At 50.7% G+C, this 27,292-nt stretch overlaps 1 protein-coding gene across 4 annotated transcripts in view; it reads left to right on the plus strand.

Moving 5' to 3' along the window:
- NR6A1 (nuclear receptor subfamily 6 group A member 1) overlaps positions 1-27,292 on the plus strand; it is a 76,444-nt gene that overhangs the window by 40,390 nt on the left and 8,762 nt on the right. For 2 of the 4 annotated variants that reach the window (XM_039561663.1, XM_039561665.1), the window contains 5 exons: positions 16,888-17,118; positions 20,652-20,707; positions 22,118-22,275; positions 23,133-23,360; positions 23,707-23,961. In XM_039561663.1, the coding sequence (XP_039417597.1) occupies positions 16,888-17,118; positions 20,652-20,707; positions 22,118-22,275; positions 23,133-23,360; positions 23,707-23,961 (928 nt within the window). Of the gene's footprint in view, positions 1-10,180; positions 10,277-16,887; positions 17,119-20,651; positions 20,708-22,117; positions 22,276-23,132; positions 23,361-23,706; positions 23,962-27,292 lie in introns of those variants that run through there. The other 2 variants (XM_039561666.1, XM_039561664.1) reach the window with 2 other exon arrangements.

The raw sequence follows: 27,292 nt of genomic DNA on the forward strand, positions 1-27,292 counted from the left end.
TGCAGATTTTAATTTTTAACTTCTGAAAAAATGCGTGGGATTATCTTGGGTGAGCAACACGAACATATCATGCCATTGGAATGTCAAAAATTTAATGCAGAAATCCAGGCGTTGTTGTTGGGGCAGATCATTTTAATTTCAAATCTGAATCTTACATGTTTCCTCTCAAACCCTCTCACATTTCTTGCAGCACCTCGTGTTGCAGAGGATCCCTCTGGCTAAACCCGCTGTGCTGCGTTGGGAAGGATTTATGGCCGTGGTCGGCAGCCAGCGAGGCCGCAGAGAGCAGGGCAGCTCTGTCTGTCTGTCTGTCTGTCCTGCACACACAGACGTGCTGTGAGTGGGGCCTCGGCTGCACCCGCTCCTCGGCCCCAAGAGCAACCGGGAGAATTTGTTTGGTTTAGCTAATCTGCCATTTTCACATTCCCAAAGCCAGGAAAACCAGGGCAGTAGCAGGGGTTCCGTGGAGTTCCAGGGTTTCTCTGGAGCTGCAGTGGGAGCTGTGGCGAGGACGGTTCCCGCAGAGAGCAGCTCAGGACAGGCTTAATGAGGGGAAATCAACCCCCCTAATTCGGGGGCCGCGTCCCCGGGCAGTCACGGGGAGAGGTGGATTCCTCCAGCAGGCAATTTAGAGGCATCTGTTAAGAACTGATCACAGTCCTAGCATGGGTCTCCTCCAAGCACGAGGCTCCTGCACAAGGAATTAAGCCCCCGACTTCCGCCGGCAACTGCTCTGCAGCCGGCTGGGAAGAGATGCTGCTCTGTGCCACCGTACAGAGGAGCTTGGAGCCTCTTCACTCACGAGGCACGAAATTTGGGGATCTCTGTGGCCTTGGTTCCAGGACTGGTATCTGTTGCTTTTGGTTCCCTAAATCCTCACTGTTTCAGCAATTCCTGTGGGCATTACCCACTCCTGCTGTTGAATGTCCTGCCAAAAGCCATCGCTGAAAAACCTTTCCATCAGCTGTGCTCCAGCACAGCATTGTCTCACACTCCTGCTTTTCCAGCAGACTGGCCTGGTTGTGCAGCCATGGATCCCTTCTCTGTTTAGATGCCTTAATGAGGCTGAGGTTTGTGGTCAGGGCTGCTGACAGGAAAGAGAAAGAGGAAAATAAAAATGAGCATAGGGAAGTGTTGTGGGAAGAGCTTTCCACAGCATTCATGGGATTTAATGTCCTGAGGACACAGTCAGAGGAATTCAGAGAAATAAAATGTCTATGACAAATCCTAGAATTGTTGCATTGCATTTAATGTATTTTAATTGAGTCTGGTTTTGTCCCCCGTTGGTTTTATAGTGCTGTCGTCTGGAAGACAAAGTGTAGAGCTGTGCTTTCCCAGCAGAGCTGTGCCTGTGTCTGCACTGGTTGGATCTAGAAGGCCAGACTTGGTGTGAGCTGGATAATTACCCTGTAAATGAACCAGACCAAATGTAGGTTGGAGGAATCTCTTTAAATGTGAGTAAAATATTGACTAGATACCAATTAAGTTAGCACGAGACTGGATCATGTGGAAAATAGCATGTAAAGATGTAGTTAGACTGTATCGTGAGACATCCGTACATTGGGATCAACTTGATATCCAAAAAATTAGTTCCACCATGTGGAAAAGTTCTTGACTCCAAAGCAGACACTTGGCACAGAGCAGATCCTCCGCTGCTTCAGCTGGGGAAGTAGCTGGTAATTAGAGGCTCATCTTCTGTGAATCACCACAAAAGAAAATGAGGGCACAGTTTTTGAATGGGCTTGATGAAAACAGAGGGATATTGGGATTAGAGATTCATGGTTTCTTCTGTGGGTTTGAAGAAGAGTATGATTTGTCATGGGTTACATTGTCAGTGCACCCTGCCTGATCCTCTTCCTGTCTGCTCAGTTTGTCTGGAGGTTGTTTGGGCTCTCTTGTGCAGGATGACCACTTTTCTCAGTTTCTCCTGCTTTCCTCCCCATTTGTGAATTTAAGGGAAATTCCTAGTACACAGAAGAGCAGATTTGAGCAGCTTCCTTATGTAGAACAGTTTTATGACTATAGGAATTTCATCCTGAAAATGTGCTGCAGTCCTGGGGGCTTGTGTTACGAGCAGCCAGTTGTAGCTCTTACCACTATGCAGTAGCTTTCCTCCTCAAGTACATTATCGTATTACCATAGATTTAAATATTTGATTTACAAAATGTTGCTGCCTGATACTCCAGCAGTATCATGTAAGACACATCACAATAAATACCGAGTTTAAAGATTGTTTTAAATGGCTTTAATACAGGCAGAGGTCAGAAAAGGCAAGATAACAGCAGAAGAGGCTATGTCAAAAAGTAATTAGAGCAGGACAAATGGATTGTGCAGGCATGTCGAAGGCTGTTATTTCTGTAGGCAGTGAGTAGGAAAGGTGTTAATGTAATGTGACAGATCTGGAGCAAAAATGAGGGTGCAGGGAAAACAAATAGGAGCTGACCAATGGAATGGTTTAAATTATGAGGTTTGCTTTAACATAATTTGATTACACATGAAAGAAATGTTTAGTGTAGTTTCTTTGAAAACCTAATTGTCTTAAATACTGCATGTTCGATTCAGCCTTTACACCCAAAGCAGCAGCCCCCGTGCTGGGGCAGCCTCGCTCCCTGTCAGGAATAGGCATGGGAATAGTTTGCCCTGTGTGGCTTCACGAATGAGAGGAGGATGGAAGATTTTTTCCCCTAGTGTTAGTCTAATAAAATTGGCTCTTTGCAGTCACGTACATCTTAATTTGGAACCTCGTGCTAACTGGGGTGGGTGGTATCTGGGCCTGGGAGCTGCTGGTACAGGTGACGTATAAATTATCCAGTTTATCAGAAGGAAAGGATGAGGATCGGGTTTAGCAGAAGGAAGACAGGGAGGTAACATGTATTTTTTCAGGATTCAGCTCTTGCCCTGTTCAGAATTGGAACCATTATTAGTAGGAGGGGAGAGCAGTGCAGAAATGCCCCAGATCTCCAGGCTGGCCCAAAGCACTGGACAGGATGCAAAGATGTAACTTCCCAAGCACCATTCTCCTCTGCAGTGTTATGCTGGAACCACACAACCTGCTGTACACACAAAGATTCGACTTTGCAGCCAGGACAACCTGTGTAGCTCATGGGGACATTTTCCTCACATCTGCAATAGCAGAAACTTAAAATGATGAAAGCATTTTTCTAGAGGAGCCCCCTCTGCATCTTTGAGCTGGGCACTTCAGGTTATGGCTGGACAGAGAAAGGGGATGCAGAGCCCGAGACAAATTAGGGGCCCTTATCCCCCTAAAACAGGGCCAGGTGTGTCACTGTGCCACCCTCCATGCTGGTTGCCTTTCCTTGCTGCTTTGAGGCCCTCTAGAAAGGAAGCTGAATTTACACAAGGATTTTTTGAGTTTGGGGATTTCTCCTGTGCTGTTGTCCCATGCCAGTGCCACCTTCTCTTTCTTCAGTTGCCCTTGCCTTTCTAATAAATATATTTTCCATAGATTTTGACATTTCATGATTTCATTTAAGCTTGAATTCATCTTAAGAAGTAATTGTTGTTTATAGATAGTTGTAGATGGTAAATCACTCAGTCTCCAAGCTGAGGTGTTGGCAGGAGGTTCTTGACAGAAGCTGGGAGTTTGGGTGATGTGGTTTTTTCAGTGGAATATGCTGTTTGCTGCATGGATGTATTATTGGCTGGTTACATGGATACAAAGAGGAAATCTGGGGGTATTGTCAGGGTATGACAGGTACTTCCTCCATAATTTTATTTCCACTTTTGTAAATTTTGGGAGGACATTTCTGATCAGTTTTTCCTTTTTTTTTTGTAAAAAGGGAAAATAGGATTACAAACTTCAACAAGTTAAATTGAATACTCAAAGATGATTGGGGGCGGAAAGGGACATTTTAAATAGCTACTCCTACTGACAGAACAGTTAATTGCAAGAAAATTAAACCCGAAGTGCCATCCAGCCCGTGAGCGGGACTCTTTAGTGCCTCGGTGCCCTGCGGCACCCGGGAGGGGAGGATGCTGCGGAGCTGCTCGGGGCAGCGCCGGCGCCGGAGCGGGCGCCTTGCGAGGACAACAAAAGCTGGTGCTGAAACCGGATCCGCATCGGTGTCGTGCTCGCTCCGCGGAGCGGCTGAGGCGGCCCTGGGCAGAGCCGGGTGTGATTCCGGGTGTGCCCGGCCCCGTTCCCGGTGTGCCCGGCCCCGTTCCCGGTGTGCCCGGCCCCGTTCCCGGTGTGCCCGGCCCCGCTCCCGGTGTGCCCGGCCCCGTTCCCGGTGTGCCCGCCCCCGTTCCGGGTGTGCCCGGCCCCGCTCCCGGTGTGCCCGCCCCCGTTCCGGGTGTGCCCGGCCCCGTTCCCGGTGTGCCCGCCCCCGTTCCCGGTGTGCCCAGCCCCGTTCCCGGTGTGCCCGCCCCCGTTCCCGGCGTGCCCGGCCCCGTTCCCGGTGTGCCCGGCCCCGTTCCGGGTGTGCCCAGCCCCGTTCCCGGTGTGCCACCCCCGCTCCCGGTGTGTCCGGCCCCGTTCCGGGTGTGCCCGGCCCCGCTCCCGGTGTGCCACCCCCGCTCCCGGTGTGTCCAGCCCCGCTCCCGGTGTGCCCGGCCCCGCTCCCGGTGTGCCCGGCCCCGTTCCCGGTGTGCCCAGCCCCGTTCCCGGTGTGCCACCCCCGCTCCCGGTGTGTCCGGCCCCGTTCCCGGTGTGCCACCCCCCGTTCCCGGTGTGCCACCCCCGCTCCCGGTGTGTCCAGCCCCGCTCCCGGTGTGCCCGGCCCCGTTCCCGGTGTGCCCGCCCCCGTTCCCGGTGTGTCCGCCCCCGCCGTGCCGCTCGCCGTGTCCTCGGTCGGCTGCTGCCCTCTCCCGTCCAGCGCCGGCCGCACGGACCCGCGGGGACACCGAGCGGGGGCCGGGCCCGTGGCCGCTGACCCCACAGGAACCCTGCAGCGTAGCACGTGTTACACTTGCTGTAAAGCCCAAGGATGCGGATCCGTCGATGTTTTCTCTCTTCCCACAGAATCCAGGCGTTTCTCCGTGCCTGGTGACAGCCCTGCACAACAGGGATGCTCGGCCTGTGCTCGGCATCGCGGCCTCGTCCCACACATGGCCCGCGTCTCTCTGTGCTGTCACCATGTGCCACGTCCCCATCCTTCTGGAGTCTCACCAGGGTGTAGGAGGCATGGAGCAGCCAGGACATTCCCAAACAGGACTTTCACCAGCACCTAATGATCCAAAGAAGCTCCCAAGCCGCTGCAGTCACAGCAACGTGTTGGCTGCAGTTGTAATTCTGAAGGTTTTTTCTTCGTTTTGCCATCTGACCTGAAATTCGAGGAAATGTCCTCACTGTCTGTTTGTTTTTCCCTGGGTATTCAAAAAATTGCTGCTCACCACCAAGCTGGAATTTGTAAATACTGTCCAGAATTATAATAACTACAGTTAGAATAACAAACTTGGTCTGTTGTTGCTATTATTAAAAACACCAGCAACTGCAGCAGACTGGAGTAGCTGTGTTATCACAGTTTGTGTAAGTCAGGCATAAAATCATCTTTTGGCTTTTCAGTTTATCACTTTAATGCACAGAACTTTTCCCACCTCTTCAAACCTGAGAGATACTCTCTGCCTCCTGGCCTACAGGCCTCTCCTCTGTTCCTGCATCCTGCTAAACATCATTTCTGCCCAGGTTTGGATGAAGAGATTTGGGCTCATTTGTGCCCGTGCTGGCTGATGGGTGCGCTGTTTCTGTAGGTGGGACACGCCGGGACAAAGCCCCGCTGCTGCACCTGCTGTGGGCTCTGTGCCTGAATATCGACCCCTGGCAGAAACAACTGCCCACAGGAGGAGGTGCAAGGGTCGGATCTTGCCCTGGGCCGGCTGTTGCTCCAGCCATGCAGTGCTCGGGGCTCTGGGAGGCTCTCGCTGGTAACAGGGGCCGAGCCCAAGGACTTCCCCGTGTTTTCCAGTATGATCTAATGCTGTGCGACCTGTTTTGGTTACTGGGAGTTACAGGAGATGCACTCTCAGAATGGATGGAGCCATCCCATAGGAAGGGAATGGAGCTCGATTGCCTCCTCATAGAAATGTAAAGCTTCTCCCTTTGCAATTCTCCTTTCTTGTACTTTCCCACTAAGGCAGTAAAGCCATATACTTCTCATGCCTACAATCCCATTTGTTTTCCTTTTTTCCTCTGAAGGCGACCTCTCTGAGGAGCCCTTAACCTCCCCCCTGCCTTTTCCTCTGTTACACAGAGCTGCTTTCTGCAGTTTGTCACCCACCAAGCGAGGTGCAATGAAACGCTGCTTGTAACTGCTCAATTGACTGGGACGGCAAATTCGGTAGCCAGGCGAATAAAAATATAAATAAACAGATAAAACCGGAAATTGATAGAAGGGTTCAATTTATACAATGACCTATCAAACTAGTAAGAAGGAGAAAATTGCTTAATTTTATGTGCGCCAAGTGACCACCTTGACTAGAATTATTAACACCACACTCCTGGTATGTTTAACACCAGGGAGGAGAGGAATTACCCGATCTGTTGTTAAACCATTATCACAGAACAGCTCAGACATCAGGTGGATGTTTATTATCATTCTTTGCAGTTCCTTCCATAGCTCCTCTAAGCAATTTTATATTAATTAAAAAAATTTTCTCTGAAATAACTGCATGCATCGTGAGTGGAATAGACCTTTTGGGGAAAGTACACGCTGTGTTTACCTCCAACCAGTTCTCTCACTGCAGTGCCTGAAAGCAGTAACATCCACAGTACTGAGGCTGTTGAGATGTGTTAATCTGAATTTTTATCGTTTATTCAGCTACATTTGCAAACCAGGTTGGTTCTGCTTGCGGATGCTTGGTCTCGTTCCCCAGGTTCCTGTGCCTGCTGACCCGCATGGGCTCAGGCGCTGCACAGCAGAGGTGCTGCCGGCGGCACCGTTGGTAAAATGAAAACTAAGCCAGGAGTCGGGTATTTCCTTAGGATCTGTTTGTTGCTTGAAATCAAATCCCCTTGTAGTTTGGTCCGTGGCCAGCTCAGTGGTGTGGGGGCAGCCCTGGGTTTGTTGCCTTCAGCGCCAAGATGTGCTGGGTTTTGTTATCCTCAGCCCGGACTTTGTTCCTGCCACAAAGGGGCTGATGGCTCAAACTGCAGGGACACAACAGAGCCCCGATTGTCATGAAAATGGGCAAAGCCTCGCTGGAGCACGGGGAATTATGAAACTGTGGCCGTGGGTGGGAGAGCAAGAGCTCAAGGAATGGCTGCCCCTGTCCTGGGGGGCCACACAGCTCTGCCAACCCTGCTCTGCCCAAATTTGGGGTTTTCATCAAAGATTTTGGGATCAGCTGTGGCAGGTGATGGTATTGGCAGAGAGTGTCCTGGGAGACCTGTGCTGGGGTGGACTGGCACTGTTCTATCCATTTTGGTACTGGCTCATGACACCAGTTTGTCTCCGTATTTCTGAAAAAGTCACATCTTTTGAGAATTCCTTCCCCTTGGAATGGTGGTCTCACGGCACATGACCAGGGAGCACCCGGGGAGAGGAGCAGTACCTCCTCTTGCTTCCTGTGCTTGTCCCTTATGGCTTTAACATCAGGACAATAAATCCCTTGCAGGCAGCAGTGGCACTTGCCCACTTTTTGGCAATGCTTTTGGCTTTTTCTGTTACGAACTGGTGTCATTCTAAAATCTTAGATGTTGGTTACAGCAGCATCAGGTTTTTCTGTCTGGGGTGGGAATTGGCTGATCCAGGCTCAAATAAGAACCAGCTACTTTCTTCTTCCTTTGCCCAGACCTGCTGCAAGGCTGTTTGGGTCAGACAACAGAACTCATTTTTCCGGTCTTTGCCTGCCCTCTGCCCATTCCCAGTTGGCCTCTGATTTTACAGAACACTTTCAGATCTCTGTAATTATTTTCTGCCTGTAAGGATTTGTTATGGATAAATTGACGTGTATTTAATGTGAGTAGTGAATAATTCGGAAGATTTGGGTTGTTTGGGCAATTATCATTTTTCCCAGGCAGGTTTTGTCTGTAACTGCAGTTTCAGAATTAGGAGGGGTTTTTTTTGGGTTTGTTTTGGGATTTTTTTGGTGTATCTGTGTTTTGGGTCGTAACAGCAGTTGTGGGAGCAACTTTGTGTTATCTCAAGATTAAGTTGCTTTATTTCAGCCTGCTGTGTCCACACCACGCTGCAGCTTTACAAAATAAGCATTCTGCATTCTGGTCACACTTCTCCAAGGGGTGCCGGGAGCCAGCGAAGGGCTCACATGGGATGAAGAATGTGGAGCTTTGGGAGCAGCACAATTGCAAACAGCTGTGTCAATAGTGCAGCCAGGGCTGGCTTACCTTGGCCATGCACTGCGAGGGCAGTGGCACCGCTCCTCACCCAGCCCGGGTTTGGTGACTGCCGCGGTGAAAAAGGAGAGGTCAGTCCCATGAGGGTCTCAAGGACTGACACGGAACTGCGCAGATTTACAGCATCAGCAAAGCAGTGCGGGGCGGGCTTGTGACAGTTTGCCCCTGCAAATGCACCTGCTGTGCAGAAATGCTGGGTTAAAAACAGGATTATGAGTAGAGAGAATCACAGAAGGGTTGGGGTTGGTGGCCGGATCCCCTGCCCAAGCCGCAGATCCCCTGCCCAGCCGGAGCAGGGTGCCCAGGCTGCCAGGACACCACTGAGCTCTGCCCTGCATGCACACGAGGTTACTCGCATTGCTGGATGTCACCAGAAAGCAATGAAATTTCAGGCTTGGGATGGAGTGAAATATGACCTCTTTTGTTGCCTCTGTGCCTTGTTTATTCTAAGCCAGCCATTTCTCAGAGCGCGGTTGGGCACTGCGGTCCTCAGGATGAGGAACAGAAGCAAACTCTGGCTTTTAAGACATCCAGACATCTGGAGGACAGCCTGGATTGGGCATCAGCAGAAATGCTCTTGAGCCTTCCCTTAAATGCTGTGGTGTGGTGAGTGTTGGTTTGGGCTGGTCAAGCACAGCTGAGCACCAGGACAGTTTATTGGGCACTAAGGACACACTGTAGCCCAGGCTGAGTTCATCCCAGGGGGAGATGAAGGGGCAGAAGAGCTTCATGAAAGCATTTTCTGGTGCAGACATACATGTCTGTGTCTGACAAAGGGCTCACCACGATCAGTGCTGCCTAGTGGTACCTGTTTTGAGGTGGGCAGCTAAATCAGTCATGGATTTACTGTGTTCCATTTTAACTCCAGCATCCCACTTGTGCAGACCCCTGTGAGGAGGACTCCAGTCCCCTGCCCCATAGTGACCACCACCAAGGCAGCACCCGAATTCCCAGTCCTGGGGGAACTGGGAGTCTCAGTCCATGTTCACAGTGCTCTGCCAGGCCTGGGCATGGGAAGTGGCTTCCTTGAGGGCACTGGCCTGAGCATTGTGAGCTGTGCCTGTTGGCTGGTACTGCCTGTGTCTGTACTGCTTTTCACTGGTGATCAAAACTAAACATAAGTTTTTTGCCAATACTTGTTATCAGTTCAAAGAAATAATTTTCATAGAGTCACAAAATCTCAGAATGATTTGGGTTGGAAATGACCTTAAAGCTCATCTTCTTCCACACCCTCCCATGGGCAGTGACACCTTCCACTGGGCCAGGTTGCTCCAAGCCCTGTTCAACCTCACCTTGAACACTTCAGGGATGGGGCAGCCACAGCTGCTCTGGGCAACCTGTATTTTCATACTGGGGATCCCTGGATGTTGTTGATGCGTGTGTTGGTGGTTCCTGTTTCACACCGCAGTGAACAGCTCTCTCACGTTCCCTGGGAAGTTGGTGAAAGGACTGCGCAAAGTGGTGGCCAGTGATAATGGCTGGTGGCCAATGGCTGGTGGCCAACGGCTGGTGGCAAATGGCCAGTGGTTGGTGGTGATGGCCAGTGTCTGATGGCTCGTGGCAACTGCCCAGGCTATGCCTCGTGGCAGGGGCAGCGGTCAGTCGGTCTGTCAGTCGGTCAGTCGGTCGGTCGGTCAGTCAGTCGGTCGGTCGGTCGGTCTGTCGCTCAGTCTGTCGGCCAGACGATCAGTTTGTCAGCCGGTGTCTCGCTCGGTGTCTCGCTCGGTGTCTCGCTCGGTGTCTCGCTCGGTGTCTCGCTCGGTGTCTCGCTCGGTGTCTCGGCGGGGCGGGCGGGGGCGCGGCCCCCCGCGGGCCGGTGCGGCGGGGGCGGCGCTGACATCACGTCGTTAGCATAGGGCGGCCCGCGGCGGCGGCGATGGCCGAGCCGGGCTGCCCGCCCGCCGCCGCCATGAGGCGGCCCTAGGAGCCGGCCGGGGATGAAGCGGGACTCGACCTGCATGGAAGGTGAGCGGGGCCGGGCCTTTGTCCGGGCGGTGCCGCCGGAGGCTGCGCGGGCCCGGGGCCGCCCGTCCCGGCGCCCGCGGGCTGCGGCGTGCGGGGCTCGGACCGCGGGCTGCGGGACTGCCGGGAGAAGGAGCCGTGCGGGCTTTCCCCTTTTCCTGCCTTTTCAGGGCTCCCGGGGCGCGGGGGCCGGGCAGTGTAGCCTTGGGCTGCGAGCGGGATTATGCAATTTAAAAAAAAAAAAAAAAAAAGGGCATTAGTTTGTTTTGTGGCTTAATTTGTTTATATTTTAAACTTCCTAATCCCTCCGACCATCTGGAGGAGCTTTTTTTGGTATTGTTAATTATGGATAGTATCGGGGTCACGGAGGCGCTCGGTAGCGCGCGCCCACCCTCCCGGCACCGGCGCTGCCCCCCCCGGTATTTGCAGCCTTTTTTTCGTCTCTGTGACTGAAGATAGCGGTAAAGCTCATCTTAAGAATAAGAATGAAATATTTCAGGAGAGAACATTGCGTGTTTGGTAACACACGTTGAACAAGTCACTGTTTCAGTCGTGCCCAGGCCCTGCTCCCGCAGCCCGGACTGCTGGAGGTGGGGTTAGTTTCAGATTTTCTTAATTTGGCATCGTTCTCAGTGGTTGCACATCTAGACAGCTTCAGCAGGGCCAGGAGAGTAGGTTTTAGGGCAGGTAAGTCAGGTCCTCATCTTACCGCTTTGTAATGTATCAATTAAAAAAAAACCCACCCCAGTCTAACCCAGTCGTTAATTCAGAGCGTGCGGCCGCGCCGGAGCGAGGGCAGGGAGCTTTATTTTGCTAAAATTGGATCAGCGAAAGTTGATCACTTGGGAGAGCGACTAAACTCGGAGTAGGTCTGTGAGCGTGGGCAGCGCGACCGAGACCCTCGTGCCTGTCCCCAGCTGCGGTCCCGGCCATCGGGCACATTTTGGTGTGCGGGCTTTTGTTCCAAACTCTTTGTGCAACAACTGGCTGGAGTGAAGGATCCGTCCTCTCCCCGTCCCGCACAATGGAGCGGGGCTCGGGTCCCGCAGCGCCCCGTGTCCCTCGGCAGCTCCCGCCCGCCGAGACGTGGGGTCCGTGGGGCGCGGGGCTGGTGTCGGGGTGAGGCAGCGGCGGGGCCGGGGCTCCCCTGCCCGGGAGAAGTTGCATTTCACAGATGAGTTTTTGATATGCAAATGGAGATGTGTCCCAGGCAGGGGAAGGGTGATGGGTTTCATCAGCTGCACGCTCTTGATTTATACCGAGCCGAGAAGGAGCAGCTGATGATTTCTGGGGATTTTCTTTTGATTGTACTCTGCTTGGGCAGAAACAGAATCAGGGTGGAATAAGACCGTGAGTTTGGGATTTCATTACTGGAAAGGGAGAGCAGAGTGAGATGGCACTGGCCATTCCTCCAGTGCAGCATTTCTCCTCTTTTCTTTCCAGTACTCGCTGCTTTTTAAAATGAGACTCTCTGTGTGTAGAACATCTTTTTACAGTACAGAGAATAAGGTTGCAGGCTGCCTCTTTCTTTCCCCTCCTCTTTTTTTTTTTTTTTTTTTTCGGGGGGCTTGTCTATTTAAATTAACCTTTCTCCCAGCTGGGCACACAAATGTTTTTGTTTTAGTTCACAGAGGGTTAATTCTATTCAGCTCTCACCATGGCCGGCCTGATCCGGGGCAGCACAATCTGCTCTTTGAGCTGGGCTGGCCAGGCAGGACGCGGAGCCTTCGCCCGCCTCCAGCGTGGGGTGGGACCCCCATCTGCGGGGTCGATGGGGAGCAGGAGCGGGACGCCCCGGCCCTTTGTGCGCCCGGCCACGGGCTCTGCCGCCGAGCTCGCTGCCGTCCCGAGCAGGGGCCAGCGCACAGAAAATTTAATCCCTGTGTTCATCGATTATAAGTTTAAAAAAAAGGCCCCTGAAGCAAAGCGCCTGGTTTGGGGGTGGGCTTGTTTGGACAATGCAGCGCTCCACAGTGAAGGGGGAGTTCCTCCAGTTCTGGGGTTTGAATTTCACAGGATGGTTTTCTTGAAACTAAAAATTGACAATGAAAAACATTGTTAGGAAAAATAAAGGGAAAAAGAAACCCCAACATGTTTGTTTGTGTTTGAGGCATCATCAGAGGAGGGAGGGGAGTGAGATGCTGTTGGGATTTAAGTAACACATGTATGAGATCTCTCCCTCTGCCCCCCTCCCCAAACAGCTGGTATTTAGCAGCCTGAGATTTAAACCCAGCTAAAGGGTGCTGCAGGCAGCTGCAATAGGGTCAGTTAATCAAGAAGCACATAACTGGCACGCAGCTGAAAAGATGTTAAATATATTAATGAATTGCAGTGCTGAGTGTTGCCTGTAATTTCTTTTCAGCTGTATAAGATTTTCTTAAGCTGTAAATTCACATTCTGTTGTATAAAAGGGAAGTTTTGCCGGCAGCAGCTTTCTGCATTCTCCCTCTTGCTTTCCAGCCAGGCCAAATCCCGGCACGGTCTGTCCTGGGGTTTGGGTGAGGGGTTGTGCCTTCACTTTTGGCCTTACTCTTGGAAACAAAGTCTTTGTTTCTCTTCCATGGTAAAGCACCGATATGGAAAATCCCACAAGTCGGCTGCACCAACACACCGTCAGATTTCCCAGGTAAATCTCACAGGGAGCTGTAGTTGCTGTAGAGTTTTAAACTGGGTCTCCAGGGGTGGGTGTGACCCCCTGGCAGCCTGGGGACCTGCAGATGCAGCCAGCTCCTGGTCCCCTCCCGGAATGCGGCAGTGCCGCTCCCCCATTCCCAACACCAACGGCGCTTCCCGGAGCTTCCCGGTCGCCTGCTCGGGGTGTTTGGCCACAGGAGTGGCACAGGTGGGAGCAGTGACAGGGGTGTGCTGGGTGTGTGTCCCAATGCTTTAATTTATTTGCTGTGTATTTTAGAATCTCATTCACGTGCTGTAGTGCTTTCTGTATGGGTCTTTGCCATGTGTTTCAGCAAGATTGTAAGGTATTTCCTTTTGGAAATTCATAGGAATGTTATTTAAAAAATTATCAAGACTGCTCATTTTGCTGAGGGGAAAAGCAAGTTTTCTGAAAAATTAAATGTCTTGCTTTTACTGTTTATTTTATAAAACATAGACGAGAGGAGATTTTTTCTCTTTTTCACTCCATCTTGTGTGATTCTTGTGTAACATCATCATATTCTTGGAGAATTTACATTGTATGTGGTATGAAACCTACCATGACCTCTGAAAACAATACATCCTTTAATGTGGCTTCGGGGAGGGGCTAGCAAGGGAGTAGCCATAAAAATCTTCAGGGTTCAAGATGAGGTTGAGATTTTTGTGAGTGCTTTTGTTGTAGCAGCAACTGTTTGATTTAGTGGCCCCTGCTACAATGGGTTGGGAGAACAAAGCCAGAATATCCCGTGTATGAGTTTGTTAAATGTAAGACTCATCAGGAAAATTGGGGAGGGCGGCAGGGGGAAGCTTCCTCAGCTCTCTCTCTGAAATAAAACAGGTATTTGAAAAAAATTCTTATCAATTGCTTTTTGTCTTAATCTGTGTTGCGGTGTGTAGCTTTTGAAACCAGAGGAATCAGTGAGACAAGAGGTGACAGAGACAGGGAGGAGGGAGGGCTTATTTGCTTAAAAATGGCTATTCTTATTATCTGGTTTGATATTCTAGTGAAATTTCAAGGTTAAGGGAGTTCAGAGCACCCTCAGTGTAAAACTGCTTTAGATTTGCTTGTGCTTTACCATTTCTGTGAAGTTCACTGTGGTTCTGCCCCACCTCTCCCATCCTTCACCCACACCAGGCATTACATGGGGTGAAAACTGGCAAAGGTCAGGAGCAGCAAACCCGTGGGCACAGGGGAGCAACGTGGGCCTGGCTATGGTCCCTGTAGGATTTTTTTAAAGATCTAAACCTCTAAGACTTTCTATAGGCCATCATTTTTCATCTCCCAGTTTTGTTTGAGCGAGGTTTGTGGGGAGCAGGGACACCTCTGTGGTCCCTGGGGTCTGTGTCTTTGTTCACGGTGTGTGCCGCTGCTCGACGGCGAATCTTAATCTGGAAACCCAAGGAACGGTTTCTGCTGGAGGTGTGTGCAGTTCCTGTGGCCAGGGGGCCATTCACACCATCTCGCCCTTCGACTGGGGAGATGGGGATGGCAGGGGAAGGATTCCGATTCCTCCTCGCTTTAATCATCCAGGCTTCCCACATTGGCTGGGTGACGGCCCTATTCTTCCCACAACAAAAAAAGCTGTGCCTGGAAATGAGCCCTCACTGACATCCTCAGCCACAGCTTCTCGGGTGAGGAGGGAGCCCAGTGAGCCAGCCCCGGGGGCTGTGCCGTGGTGCTGGAGCAATCCAGGGTGTCCTGCCTTCAGCCATGTGAATGCCGGTGGTGATTCCCTGGTCCTGCCTGGCCGTGCCTCCCCGTGCCCAGCGGCGAGTCCAGCCATTGCTGCTGACCCCGGGATCCCCCGGCACCCGGGATTTATGGCACTGCTGTGGGAGTAGGGGGAGGGCCAGGAGTTAATCTGAGGCTGAGCTAAACCCTGCAGATAGAGGACTCCTCTGTCCTGGCTAATCCCTGGCCCCCTCCCCGCGTTTATCAGATTGCTGAAGGTGGAGATTATGCACTTGGTGACTACAAAGTCATGTTTAGTTGCCTCCCTTCAGAGATGCTTAGATAGCCTCGCTCCTGATCTGTACCCACATTCCTTTGGGTTCAGCACATACCTGAGGTGGTCTGTCCTGTAAAACTGGGAATGTTTTGGTGTGAATCAGGAATGTTCCTTCACTTAAAGTTTGTGTTTCCTTTGGTCATCCTTTTATTTTAATGTTTATAACAGTGAAATTTGGAGAACAGTGCAAATGTGCATGCTGTGCATAGCAAACCTTTTAGAGATTAACACAGATTGGTTCTGGTTTCTACTGCATTTAAGCTCTGGAGAAAGCTGCTTGTGAGTAGGAGCAGCTGGTTTAGATTTTTGCTTGGCTTGTGTAACTGAAAACTGGTTTAATTTCTGATCCCAATACATTTGGCTCATTCATTTCTATTGCATTCACATGTTCTGCAGCAGTAAGAAGCTACACCCTGGTTTGTCAGCTTGCTTGGGCTTTATTGAGGCTGGAGAAGACTTCACTGTGACTCCTACCTCCTGCTGCTCCAAAAATCCATCCCGTAGATAAACACCTTTGTCTCAGAAAACTCCCTGGTCAAATCTAAATGAGGAAAGTCAGGCTTGGTGTTGTTGTGCTGAAGTGAGTTTGACTCAGCTCATCTTCACAAGCCAGTGCCATCCAAAGGCTGGGTTTTTCAAGGTCTATATCCAAAGGGGAGCAGTGGGTGTGGGCAGCACCCCAGGCACGGTGTGGGTTTGTCCAGCCGTGTGTCTGCCCAGTCTGAGCTCCCTGTTGGCTGCCAGTGTGGCTGGTGGGCGAGGGAAGCTGCCGTGCCCTGCTCTGTCCCCAGGCAGCCGCAGAGAGCCGGTGCCACCTCCCAGGTCCTGCCTCAGTCGTGGGTGTTTCTGCCCTTCAGGCCAACAAACACCAAAACCAACCTGGTTTAACCAGCATCCCTAGGAAAGGTGTGATGGAGTGAGAAGCAGCCTAGTGTTCCCTGGCTCAGCCAGGGTGATCTGCTCATCTGGGTGATGCTTGCTTGACATTTGGGAAAGCAGCCCCATGGAGAATACTGGAATACTGCAGATTTGTGTGTCCCTGAATGTACTTGAATAGCTCCCACCTTTGCTGTGCATATCTGTTTGCAACTTCTGGGATTTTAATGGGTTAAAACTCAAGGTGGGGGCTGGAGGCAGCTTGGCCTGGCATGCAAGGGGTTAAACTGTGTTGGGCTGTGAAACATCTGCTACAGGAAAAGCTGCTGGTGCGACTCGCTGACATTATTTGAAGCGTAGCTGACTGTTGGTTGAAGCAAGGTTTAGGCCTCCCTTTGCAGTATGAGGTGATGATATTCTTGGTTAACTACCTGCGTCTCTTCACCATCATTTACTTCTTCCCTTCTGTTTGACATCCCTGTCTGGATCTCACTGAGCCAAGCATCATCTCTGCTCTCCCTCCCAGGCAGCGTTAGAGTCTTAAAATACTGAATTTAATGTGACAGCTCCTGTTGTGGAAAGCCCTGCAATTTACATTTTTAGTCATCCAAAGGCCTTCCAAAGATTTGGAAAAGGATCAGTAAAATCACATCACTGTGGCTTAACTGTACGATTAATGATGTTCTCTTGGGTTCTGGGCAGTGGCTTGTGCAGTGGGGTTTTTGAAGCCTGGAGGTATCCCTGGACTCTGAGATGTGACAGGATTTCACAGTCTCTGGTGTCTGCCAGGTTTCTGTATTTGCATGCCCCGCTCTGTGCGGTTCAGGTGGGACATTTTAGACCCCTTTTTTCCCCATTAGATTTCTGTTCCTCTCTGCTAAGAGCAGCAGGAAGCTCAATGGAGGCTGCTGGGGAGAGCCCCAAGGGCCCTGCCTGGCCGTGGCAAAGGGAAGGATGGAGCTGCCCCTGCAGTGCTGCGTGATGGATCCGCACGGGCTGGCAGTGACTGCCCCTCAGTCAGACTGACCTGACAAAAGCTGCGGGCTCCTCCTCAAAGCCTTTCCTCTTGCCTTGCAGATGAGCGGGTGGATCAGCGAACCTGCCTGATCTGCGGGGACAGGGCCACGGGGCTGCACTATGGGATCATCTCCTGCGAGGGCTGCAAGGGGTTCTTCAAAAGGAGCATCTGCAACAAGCGGGTGTACAGATGCAGCCGGGACAAGAACTGCGTCATGTCCCGCAAGCAGCGCAACAGGTGCCAGTACTGCCGGCTGCTCAAGTGCCTCCAGATGGGCATGAACCGCAAAGGTAACGGGCACGGGGCTCTGTTGGGGGAGGCACACATCGGGGCCAGGGATAACAGTGGGGGCTGCCCTTCCTTCAGCTGCCATCTTGTATTGCAATTCTGCCTCTAAAACTCTCAACCAAAAATAAAAAAAAAGCGAAACTTCAGCAAAATCAGGCATGGATTAAAAATGATGCACAGATACTAAGTTCTGAGCAACTTCATTCCTGTATGGAGGAACAGTCTGTATGAATTGAAAGCAGGTATAAATATTTGGAGAATATTTGTATTTATGCTGAGCAAAGTGGTCACTATTTGCATGCTTCAATCTACCACTGTGGCATAAACTAAAGCATTTAAACAGGCTTTTGGAATCCCAAGAGATCTGAGCCAGGCATTACCTGTTTGCTGTCGTGGGAACTTAGACCAGCAGCTGCTGCCCAGGGGTGAGGTGTGAGGGTCTTCACTGACCACCTGCTCTGGTTGAAACAGTTGGGGTCTGGGTTAGGGACAGCCACCCCTTGCCCCCACGTGTGCAGAGGTGACCAAATGCTGTGGTATCATCTACAGGATGGAAGGTGTGAGGTAACTCAGAAATTAGGAATAAAGAATGGACTGTGGTTGCTTTCAGTGCCATGTCTCTACTCTTCACTCCAATCTTTTGTGTATTTAACCTCTGGAATTGCTGTTACCCCTTAAAAGCAGGGATTCCTTGGTTTGATGGCGCAAACAGGAGCTGACGGTGCTCCCCTGGCCGTGCAGTGAGGCAGTGGAGTGATCCTTCATCCTGGTTGCCGAACCCCAGTGTCACCACATGGTTTTAGATGTGGCTGTTGATGGCCTCTGGGCCATCGCTCATGCAAAAGCCGCCTGTCAGAGGCACTGAAACTTCCATAAATTCACTGCAAATCCACCAGGATCTTCCTTAGAAAATGCATCAGGGGCCGAGATGGGAGAGCTGGCCTCAGCCCTGGGGGATCAGGGGGAATCAGGGGGTTTATTGTGAGTCTGGATGGGGCTCAGGGCCCTCACCCGAGGGTCGGGGTGTGTTGTGGGTCTGGGGGCGGCTCGGGGCCCTCACCCGAGGGTCGGGGTGTGTTGTGGGTCTGGGGTCGGGGTGTGTTGTGGGTCTGGGGCGGCTCGGGGCCCTCACCCGAGGGTCGGGGTGTGTTGTGGGTCTGGGGGCGGCTCGGAGCCCTCACCCGAGGGTCGGGGTGTGTTGTGGGTCTGGGGTCGGGGTGTGTTGTGGGTCTGGGGGCGGCTCGGGGCCCTCACCCGACGGTCGGGCCCTCACCCGCGGGGGCGCAGCGCCACCTGCCGGCCGCACGCCCTTCCCTGCTCCCCTTCTTCCCTTGCTTTTCCTCCTTTCCTCTTCTCTTCATTTGCTTCTTTCCTTTTCCTTCCTTCTCCAAACAAGTGCGTGAATTCCACTCACCACCGGTGTCTCTGCCAAGGCCAAGGAGGCTGCGGACAGCCCTGAAGGTCCTCAGTGTTGGGTTCTGGAGCTTTCTCTTCCTGCCCTGGTGCCCAAGTTATGGCATCGCTGGGTTGGAAAATCTCTTCCAAACTAGGTCTAAATACAATCACTTTTAAATCCAGATAAGGTGCAGAGTTCAGCATTGGGAGGAAAACCAGCTTTGAGGAGACTGGCTGTCATGCAGCCCAGGACCAGGATGGTATTCGAGAGGGTCCATCTGTGTTAGGGAACCATTCAGATCTCTTGATGCCTTTTTGATGGACCACCAGCTAAAACATCCCTACATTTTGTTGCAGGTGTAAGCTATTGTCTGCTACAATTATGCTTTGAAATCAAAAGACCAAGACCATTTATGCCCATGGCTCATAATGTAATGAGCTGAAGAGAAGCTTCTAAATCATAGTTAGTGGTAAAATATGTTGGAAAATGAGAGAAGTTCCCCCAGAATTCCTGTAGTTCCATTAAGTTAAAGAAACCTAAACTGTGTAACAGCTAACAATGACAGTTTTTTTTTACATAATTCTTTTTAGCTTTTTAGTGAGAAACTGATATTTTTTATAAAGAGCTTTCATAGGAAATAAACAGCCTTGTTTGTTAAAATGAGCTTGTTATCTTGCTATATCGTAAGAGATTTACGTGATGTGAAAGGTAATCACAGTTGTTTTATATCCTGTGTTTATGGCTTCTCCAGTGTGCTTAAATGAGTCTTATCTGGTGTTTGAAATAAAAATACTGGCTGTTGCATGGAGGGGATGGACTTAGTGTTAGAAGAATTAAACCCACTGCTTGTCCCGTGGTGTGGTGGTGGAAGGGCCCGTGGGCATCCTTGCCCTGCTGGTGCCGGGCTGGTGCAGTGGTCAGGCACCAGGACCCTTCCCCCAGTGCTGTGCCTTGCCCGGGTTGGTGGCTGGGGTTTGGGAAGCTGCAGTTCAGCTCCCGTGGCCGGGTGTGCCTCTCCTCTGCCCTGCTGAGGCACTCCCTGAGCTGCGGGTGCAGCCTCGAGGCACACGAGGAGGATTTGAGTGAGCTGAGGATATCTCAAACCAGGCAGCAGCGTGGCTTTTCTGGGACAGAAATTTTTCCTTAAATTTTGTGTCATTTTCTGCTCCGGGAGGGCCTCCTGCAGCCCCGTGTGCCAAGCAGGGTGAGGCCATGCAGCAGCAAGGTCACCGTGCAGCTGGGGAGAGCCTCCTGCCAAGTCTGGCCAGGTCGTGGTGGGAAAGAGATCGGGCCCTGATAAACGGGGGGACCAGCCTGGGAGGGGAGGCACACGAGGAGCAGGGCTGCCACTGGCCTCTGCAGAGACAGGCAGAGGGAAGAGGAAGGCAGAGAAGCTGCTCCAGGTTAATCTCCTTAACTGGGCTTCACTGGAGCTCCCTGGAAATTGCTTAAAGAGCCTTAAAAATGCAGCTGCTGTACTGAGAAATGAGGCTGCCTCTCTGAAACGCAGCTGTGCAGCTCATCCTGGTAACCTGAGTTTTAAACAACGGCTTTCCAAGTGACCAGCAGGGTCAAACATCCCCCCTCCGTTTTCTGTAGTGGCTGTAGATGTGACCTCTGAAGTGACAGCAGGGTTAGCAGTCACCAGTGCAGTGCTTTGTGTCTGTGTTGGTAGCAGCACTGGTCAGTGGACTCTGGCTCGTGGTGCTTCACAGGGCTGTGGACAGTGGAGTTGGATGTGCAGGCCTCCACATCTCATTTTCCAGCAGTCCTGGGCATTCATTGGGTTATTTCCAGGGGTCAAATAGGGTTCCTTACCGTGTGCCACTTCTCAAATTATGCTGGAATTAATTGTGATAAAGGATTGCTGTTTCTTCATTACCTGTCCCTCAAGGAGCACATGAAGAAACTAAAGTCCCAGAGCAGTGCTTGTAGCCCCATCGACATGTCCTTGCCTTTTGGGGTGAGAACCATGGTGTGTGCTGCTCAAGCACTGGAGGTTTCTCTGTAAACTTCTAATGAAAAAAACGCATCTTTTAAAGTATAAAATTTTTTTTCAAAATAAATAGGTACCTTCATACATACTCTGGGAATACCCGGCAGTAGTGTTCCTCACCCGAGTTTGGTTGTATCTTTCAGCAATCAGAGAGGATGGCATGCCAGGAGGCAGAAACAAAAGTATCGGACCTGTCCAGGTGAGCACGTGTGGCTGTCCCTCCATGGTTCCATTCTGCTTTTCGTCTCCTGGCCTGGGCTGGACTGGGCTCAGACCGTGGCTGCTCAGCCTGGGCTGGGGCTGGCTTGGTCGAGCCTCCATCATCCCTAGCCGTGCCTCCCACTGGCGTGGCACGGCTCTGACTCTGCCAGAAACACGTCATGAGCTGTAGATTGGTAAATAGAGCTGGGTGCTGCCTGTCCCAGGGTGCTGCATGGACACACAAGGACGTCTGTCCCTCCATGGCTCCCAGTAAATCTCCATCTGCCTGCTGCAATCCCTTCAGTTGAGGCAAGCAGGGCACCAGTAAATGTCTCTCTGATTGATGGCACAGCTTGTCCAGAGATGCCTTGTAAAGCACGAGGTAATTCAGCACAGCAGTTTGTGCTGCATGCCTGAGAAATGATGGCCATTTCCAGCTTGCTTCTGGAAAAGGGGTCTTTTAAAAGTTTACTGTTTATTTTAGCAAAATAGAAATAACACTGAAGCAAATTCTGTGAGTCTGAGTGCCCAGCTGAAGGAGCACTCCTCCAGGGAAGGAGCACTTGGCCCGGCCCAAAGCGTGAGGAGCCAAGCAAGCACCGCTCTGCCCTGCTGGGCACTCAGGTGCCTGTGGTCAGTGGCAGACACAGCCTGCCTGGAACCACACAAACCTGTTTCCTGCTGTGCACATTAAGAGACATACACAGAATTTAAAAATAAAGAAGCCTCTAAATTTTTGTTTCATTTTCCCCGTTAGTGGTGGAACATTCCTCCAGGAGCATGCCCAGCACTTTCTTGAAACTTTATATTACAGTGACTCAATTTTAAAATTTTTTTTTAGTCCATTTTAGCTTTGTATATGTTACTCTCTAGAACTTAAGTATTAGATGCTCAATTGATACTTCAGGTGCCAGCTGGTTCTTATCTGGAGGAAAATAGGGAACTCTGTCTCCCTGTAAATGTTTTCCTGACTGATTTTATATATGTCACCTTGCCTCTTGATTGCTTTATCAAACCAGAGCCTGCCCCACCTCCTGTTTGCCTTTCCCTCTGCCAGTCCTGAGTGATGTTCCCAATGCACTGGCCTCAATTACTCCCAGGTTTTTCATGGTGTGACGGTGGCTGATTTACAGCTTGTTGCCATGTTCATCTGACATCATCTTTTCATGTGTCAGTTCCTGTCTACAGTGCTACCCTCACTTGAATGATACTGCAGGAGCTGGAGGTCACCACGATTACCTGTAAATAGAATTTTTCGTGTGTGTTGTTAAATGCAGAGGAAGGATGTGGTACCTGCAGGGGGTGGGGGGGTCAGCTCTGTTGGGTGTGACTGAACAAGGTGTTTGCAAACAGAGGCTCTGCTTTTCTGTTCCCAGCCAAAGTAACCATTGTGTCCTGTATTTGACAGATATCAGAGGAAGAGATTGAGAGAATTATGTCTGGGCAAGAATTTGAGGGAGAGGCAAACATGTCATGGAGCAACAACGGAGACAGTGACCATAGTTCCCCTGGAAATGGAGTTTCTGAGAGCAACCAGCCTTCACCTGTTTCTACTCCATCTTCAAGGTGGGAATGACTCCTGGAAGAATTTGGTGTTACAGGAATCTTGGATTTCTTTCCCTGAGTGATACTTGGGGTCAGTGTAGGGAAAACATGTGAGGGCATTTCCGTGTAAACTGGTCAATGCAGCAGGTTCTTACCTCTCTGATTGTGTTCTAAGACAAACTGGCACTGGATTGAAAAAAATTGAACTGGGGCGCGAGATGTTCATGAGCAAAGGAGGACAATCTTGAGTTAAAATTACATTTAAAATATACCTCAATTTATATTGATTGTGTTTTCTGCAGATCTTGAGAACTTTATCACCCTTCGCTGCTCATTCTGCATAAGCTCTTTCTCTGCACTGTGCTCAGATTTTGAAAATAAAACCATTTGTGTTAGTAATTGATGGTGTTACATTAAAGTTGGCTACTGCGAGTGCAAACCTCCTGACGCAGTTCCTGATGCAGCCTTTGGTTGCAAACACAGCAAAAATCTCAGATCCCATCTACTTTCAGTTGCAGCTTAAGCTTGGCCTTGTTTGTGTTCACTGGCTGTGTAAGTACTTAATGTGAAATCCTAAATTCTGGCCCTGTAAGGAAGCTGGGGTGGAAAGGCTGGGCACAGGTGGGTTTCTGCTTTGCTCCCTGAATGGCAGCTCAGCAGCAGCTCCCAGATTTCCACCACATGGAACCAGTGCCCGGCCAGGCTGGACATGTGGCCAGTGCACACTGGGCTCTTTCCACAGTAGGGTCTAAACACAAAGGCATTTCCACTCTGTTTGCTTTCCCTATTTTTGTTAACGTTTCTGATGGAGCTGGGTGCGATGTTGTAATGAATCAGGTGGAGTTTTGGGGTGTATTAAAGAGCTTTTCCTTTTCCAGTAGGTCCGTGGAGCTGAACGGGTTCGCTGCACTCAGGGATCAGTACCTGGGCACGCCGGTGTCCACGCACTACCAGTACCTGCCGCACCTTTTTAGCTACTCCGCCCACTCGGCGCTGGTGCCGCCGCAGACGCGCAGCCTGGACCCGCAGTCGCACAGCCTGATCACCCAGCTGGTGTGTGCCGAGGACCTGGAGCCGCTTGGCACCCCCATGCTCATCGAGGACGGGTGCGTGTGACACGCGGGCACGGCGGGCGCATCCCCTGGGGCGAGATGCAACCACAGTGCAAGCACCAAACCAGCCCCCATCCCATCTTGCCTGGGGCTGGAGCTGGGGTGCACGGGCCTGGCGTGGGGTTCCAGGCTACGTGGTCTGGCCAGGCTGGGTGCTGGGCAGGTGGGTGACACCAGGGGCTGCAGGGACTCCCCTCAGCCCCTGCCCGGGCAGGGTGGGTGCTGACCATGGGTACTGCCAAATTCCTTTGGCATTTGCCTTGTTTTCAAGTGCCTCATCAGGTGATGTCATTAAAAGTTTTTAATGTTTTTTCTGCCTTTGTATTAACTGTGCCTGCAGGTATAAAGTGACTCAGGCAGAGCTGTTTGCATTGCTGTGTCGTCTGGCGGATGAATTGCTTTTCAGGCAGATTGCTTGGATCAAGAAGCTGCCGTTCTTCTGCGAACTCTCCATCAAGGACTATACCTGCCTGCTCAGCTCTACGTGGCAGGAGCTGATCCTGCTCTCCTCGCTGACTGTTTACAGCAAGCAGATCTTTGGTGACCTTGCGGATGTCACCTCCAAGTACTCTCCCTCTGACGACGAGCTGCACAGGTGAGATGGGCTGAGCCCAGGGTGAGGCAGCGAGATCTGGAGAGGAGGAGCCATGGGGAGCCCAACAGTCAGGTGTCCTCTGACCACCTCTGGGGACAGGTCACTTCACCTGTGGCTGTTTTCCTTCTCTATTTCTTAGGGAACAGTTGTTCCAGGCTTAGAAAGCACATCCTGGTTAGTCAGTGCTGGATCACAACTTCCTTCTGCAGGGGAAGGGCACACTGCTGTGTGGGGCTGTTTGAATTTCATGTAGCAATGCTGTTTCCTCCAACACAGCCCTACAAGCCACCTTTTTATGAGGAGGGTAAAACTAACCAACACTTTGGGTAACCCTGACACAAAGGAAAGAAAGTCTTACTTAAAAACCCTTTGGGCCAGTGGAAAGGTTGTTCACAAAGCTGGTTGTCTGTATTATCAAAGTGTTCATTATTAATTGCTATTTCATTGTTTTGGTTACATAAATTTAAAGATGTTGCAACTTAGTTCTTGTTTTTTCCATGGTACAGACTATCTGATGCTCTGAGGAACCTGCCTTTCATTTATCATTTTGGTCAGGGGTGTTGTTTTTTGGTTTGGATATTTTATTTTGTAGTCTTGGTGCCAGACAGATTCTTCTTTTGGTAGTAGAGTCACAATCTCACAGTACTATGGCAGAATAGGTAGGATTTAGGGAAACTGCTGCCCATCCTCCCTTTAAACACCTGCCCCTCGCTCTCTGCCCTTGCTGTGCTTGCGATGCTGCCGGAGTCACCGGGGGATCCGATGTCTGATGAGCAGAGATTTGAAACGCTGCTGTGATCCTCGGCCATTGCAGCGTCTCATGGTTCTTGGGGGCTCCTTTGTGCATCTGTTGTAACAAGCAGAGGCACTGGCTGGCTGAGCCCATGGCAGGGAGCGGAGAGCTGGACCCAGGTGTCTCATTTCCTGGGACAGGTTCCTCTGCGGCGCTGCTCTGCGCAGCCATTCATCGTGCATCTGGTGCCGCTCCTGCGAGGAGCACTGAGGGTCATAGAAAACCACAATGACACTTGTTCCTGCATTCAGCTGTCCTTTTGTTCCTGCTGTCCTGGTCAGACCCTCACAAGAGAAGGGTTTGTTTCATTTTGAGTTTGTGGTAAATGCAAGCGAGAGGTAAGACAACAAGACAAAGGAGGAATCCTCGCCCTGCAGAAACCGGCAATTCAGAGCTGGTCGTCTTGAAGGTCCTTCAGAGAAGATCTGTGCACATGGATGAAAATAGGTGTTCTTGGGAGAGGAATGCGTCTGCAGTCTCTTCTTGTGATTTAGCTTTTCAAGTGTTATTAATTGTCATTAGTAACCTGGGAGAATGCACACCCAAAAAGCCATTTAGTGGGAAGCTGCAGAGATGAGAGTTTGGAGCTGTGTGGCTCCCTCCCACTTGTCTTCATGGTCCTTCAGCCATGGCTTGACTGCCTCCAGCAGCAGTGGGATAGCTCATGGGTATCAGTCTCCCTGTCCAAAGCACTCATGGAAAAGCTGGTCCCTTTGGATTTGAGAGGGGCCCTTTTGGAGAGGTGTCCCATTTGTGGGCGTTCTCGGAGAGGCCCCGGCTCCACTGGCATTGATCAGGAGTGACTGCAAAGGGAATTTCGTTAGAGCTCACACCTGGTTGGAGAAATCTCACTGAGCAGGGATGGTCTGGCACTTCAGGGTTAATCTCTGCTCTTATTTAGCAAAATGACAAGAGCAGTGCTAAAGCATAGGTGACAAACAAAGGCATAGGATGAGCTCCCCAGCCCCTGTGTTTTAATTGCCTCTAACAGCTGGCTAAATGTTCTGTTTGCCTGCTAGATCAAATGTTTTCTTTTATTGTACTGTTTTTCTGAAGATGAATATGAAATGAATAGACTCCTGACCTCCCCCATCACTCCTGATAGCACTTCCCTTCCCCCTCCTCCCCAGCTGATCCTGATAACTCCCAGCCAGAAACTTGCCTGGTGTAAACTGTGAGGAAAAGTGTGTGGAGGAGTCAGTCCTCGAGAAGAAATAGGGCTGTGAAAAACAGAACAGCTTTGTTTGAAAGGGGGAGGAAAGTATGCGCAGAAAAGTAAGACAGTTCAACTGCAGGGATGAGAGAAGAGCTCTCCTGGATTTATGTAGTGATGAGTGGCTGGTAAAAATGTGCATGCTCTAAAAACAATTAAACCCAGCAGATGACTGAGTGGTCTTTGTGCTCATTAACTTCTTGAGCTTTGCAATCTTGCACCTGCAAGATTTTTAATGTCAACTGGAGAGCAAGAAAACTTGTACAACTTTAGATTAGCCGACAAGGCTTTCATCACTTACAATATTACTTTCTTGAAGAACTGACCTGGAGTTCAGACAGCTTGTTTTCACTTCACAGAGGTCAAACTCCATCATGCATTTTACAAATAACTTTGAAGTAAACAAACACACATGCCAAAATAAGGTATTATTCAGTGAAAAAGGTTCTATTTCTGTTCTATTCAGAGATGGCTTGCTGGCTGTGCTCTTATTCTTTGTGCTGCACAATGCCAGAGCACACTGAAGCTTCCCGAAACACTTCTGTCCCACTTCTGAGCGCTTCTGCAATATGTGGTTTCTTTGAAGCTGGGGGTATTGCTGTGAGATGTGTTCCCAAGAGGCTGTTCTGGCCCTGGGCAAGCATGGGATGATGAAGGTGCCTGCAGACACCCACAGCCCTCCACACCCTCCCGCTCCACTCCAGCCTGGTCCTTCCCCATGGCTTTTCTGTGATGCACATGGGGTATTACTCCTGATGAAGTGTGGCACCCTCTTTAGCAGGAGGATCTCATTTTGCGCCCACAAAATCCCCATCAGGAAATTTCCCAGGGGGTTTGGGGGAGGTTTGTGTTCCCTGTGCATCAGTGTGCCCCGTCTCACCCATCTCTGTCACCAGCTTCACTGCAGATTCCTGACTCTGTGAAACCTTCTCTGCTGTCAGAACAGGCTGGTGGTGAACTGAATCACCAAGAGAGGTTTTTTTCCTACAAATATCTGTAGATCATGGACTCCCCATCCCTGGGCCAGGCTGGATGGGGCTCTGAGAAACATGGTCTAGTGGAAGGTATCCCTGCCCATGGCAGGGGGATGGAACTGGATGAGCTTTGAGGTCATTTCCACCCAAACCATTCCATGGTTCTATGATTCTGCATTTGTAACTGAGACATTTTCCTCCTTATTTTTGGTACCAGCAGACTTCAGGCAGTTTTGACGAAATTTTTAAAAATTATCTTGCAAGATGTTAAAATCTCTGAAGTTACTTTAATAAGCTTCATCTTCACTGTTCAGTCCGTGTGCTGTGTGTGCTGATGTGTGATCTCTGTCC

Source organism: Corvus cornix, chromosome 17 (assembly GCF_000738735.6).
Source record: "Corvus cornix cornix isolate S_Up_H32 chromosome 17, ASM73873v5, whole genome shotgun sequence".
Classification (NCBI taxonomy): domain Eukaryota; kingdom Metazoa; phylum Chordata; class Aves; order Passeriformes; family Corvidae; genus Corvus; species Corvus cornix.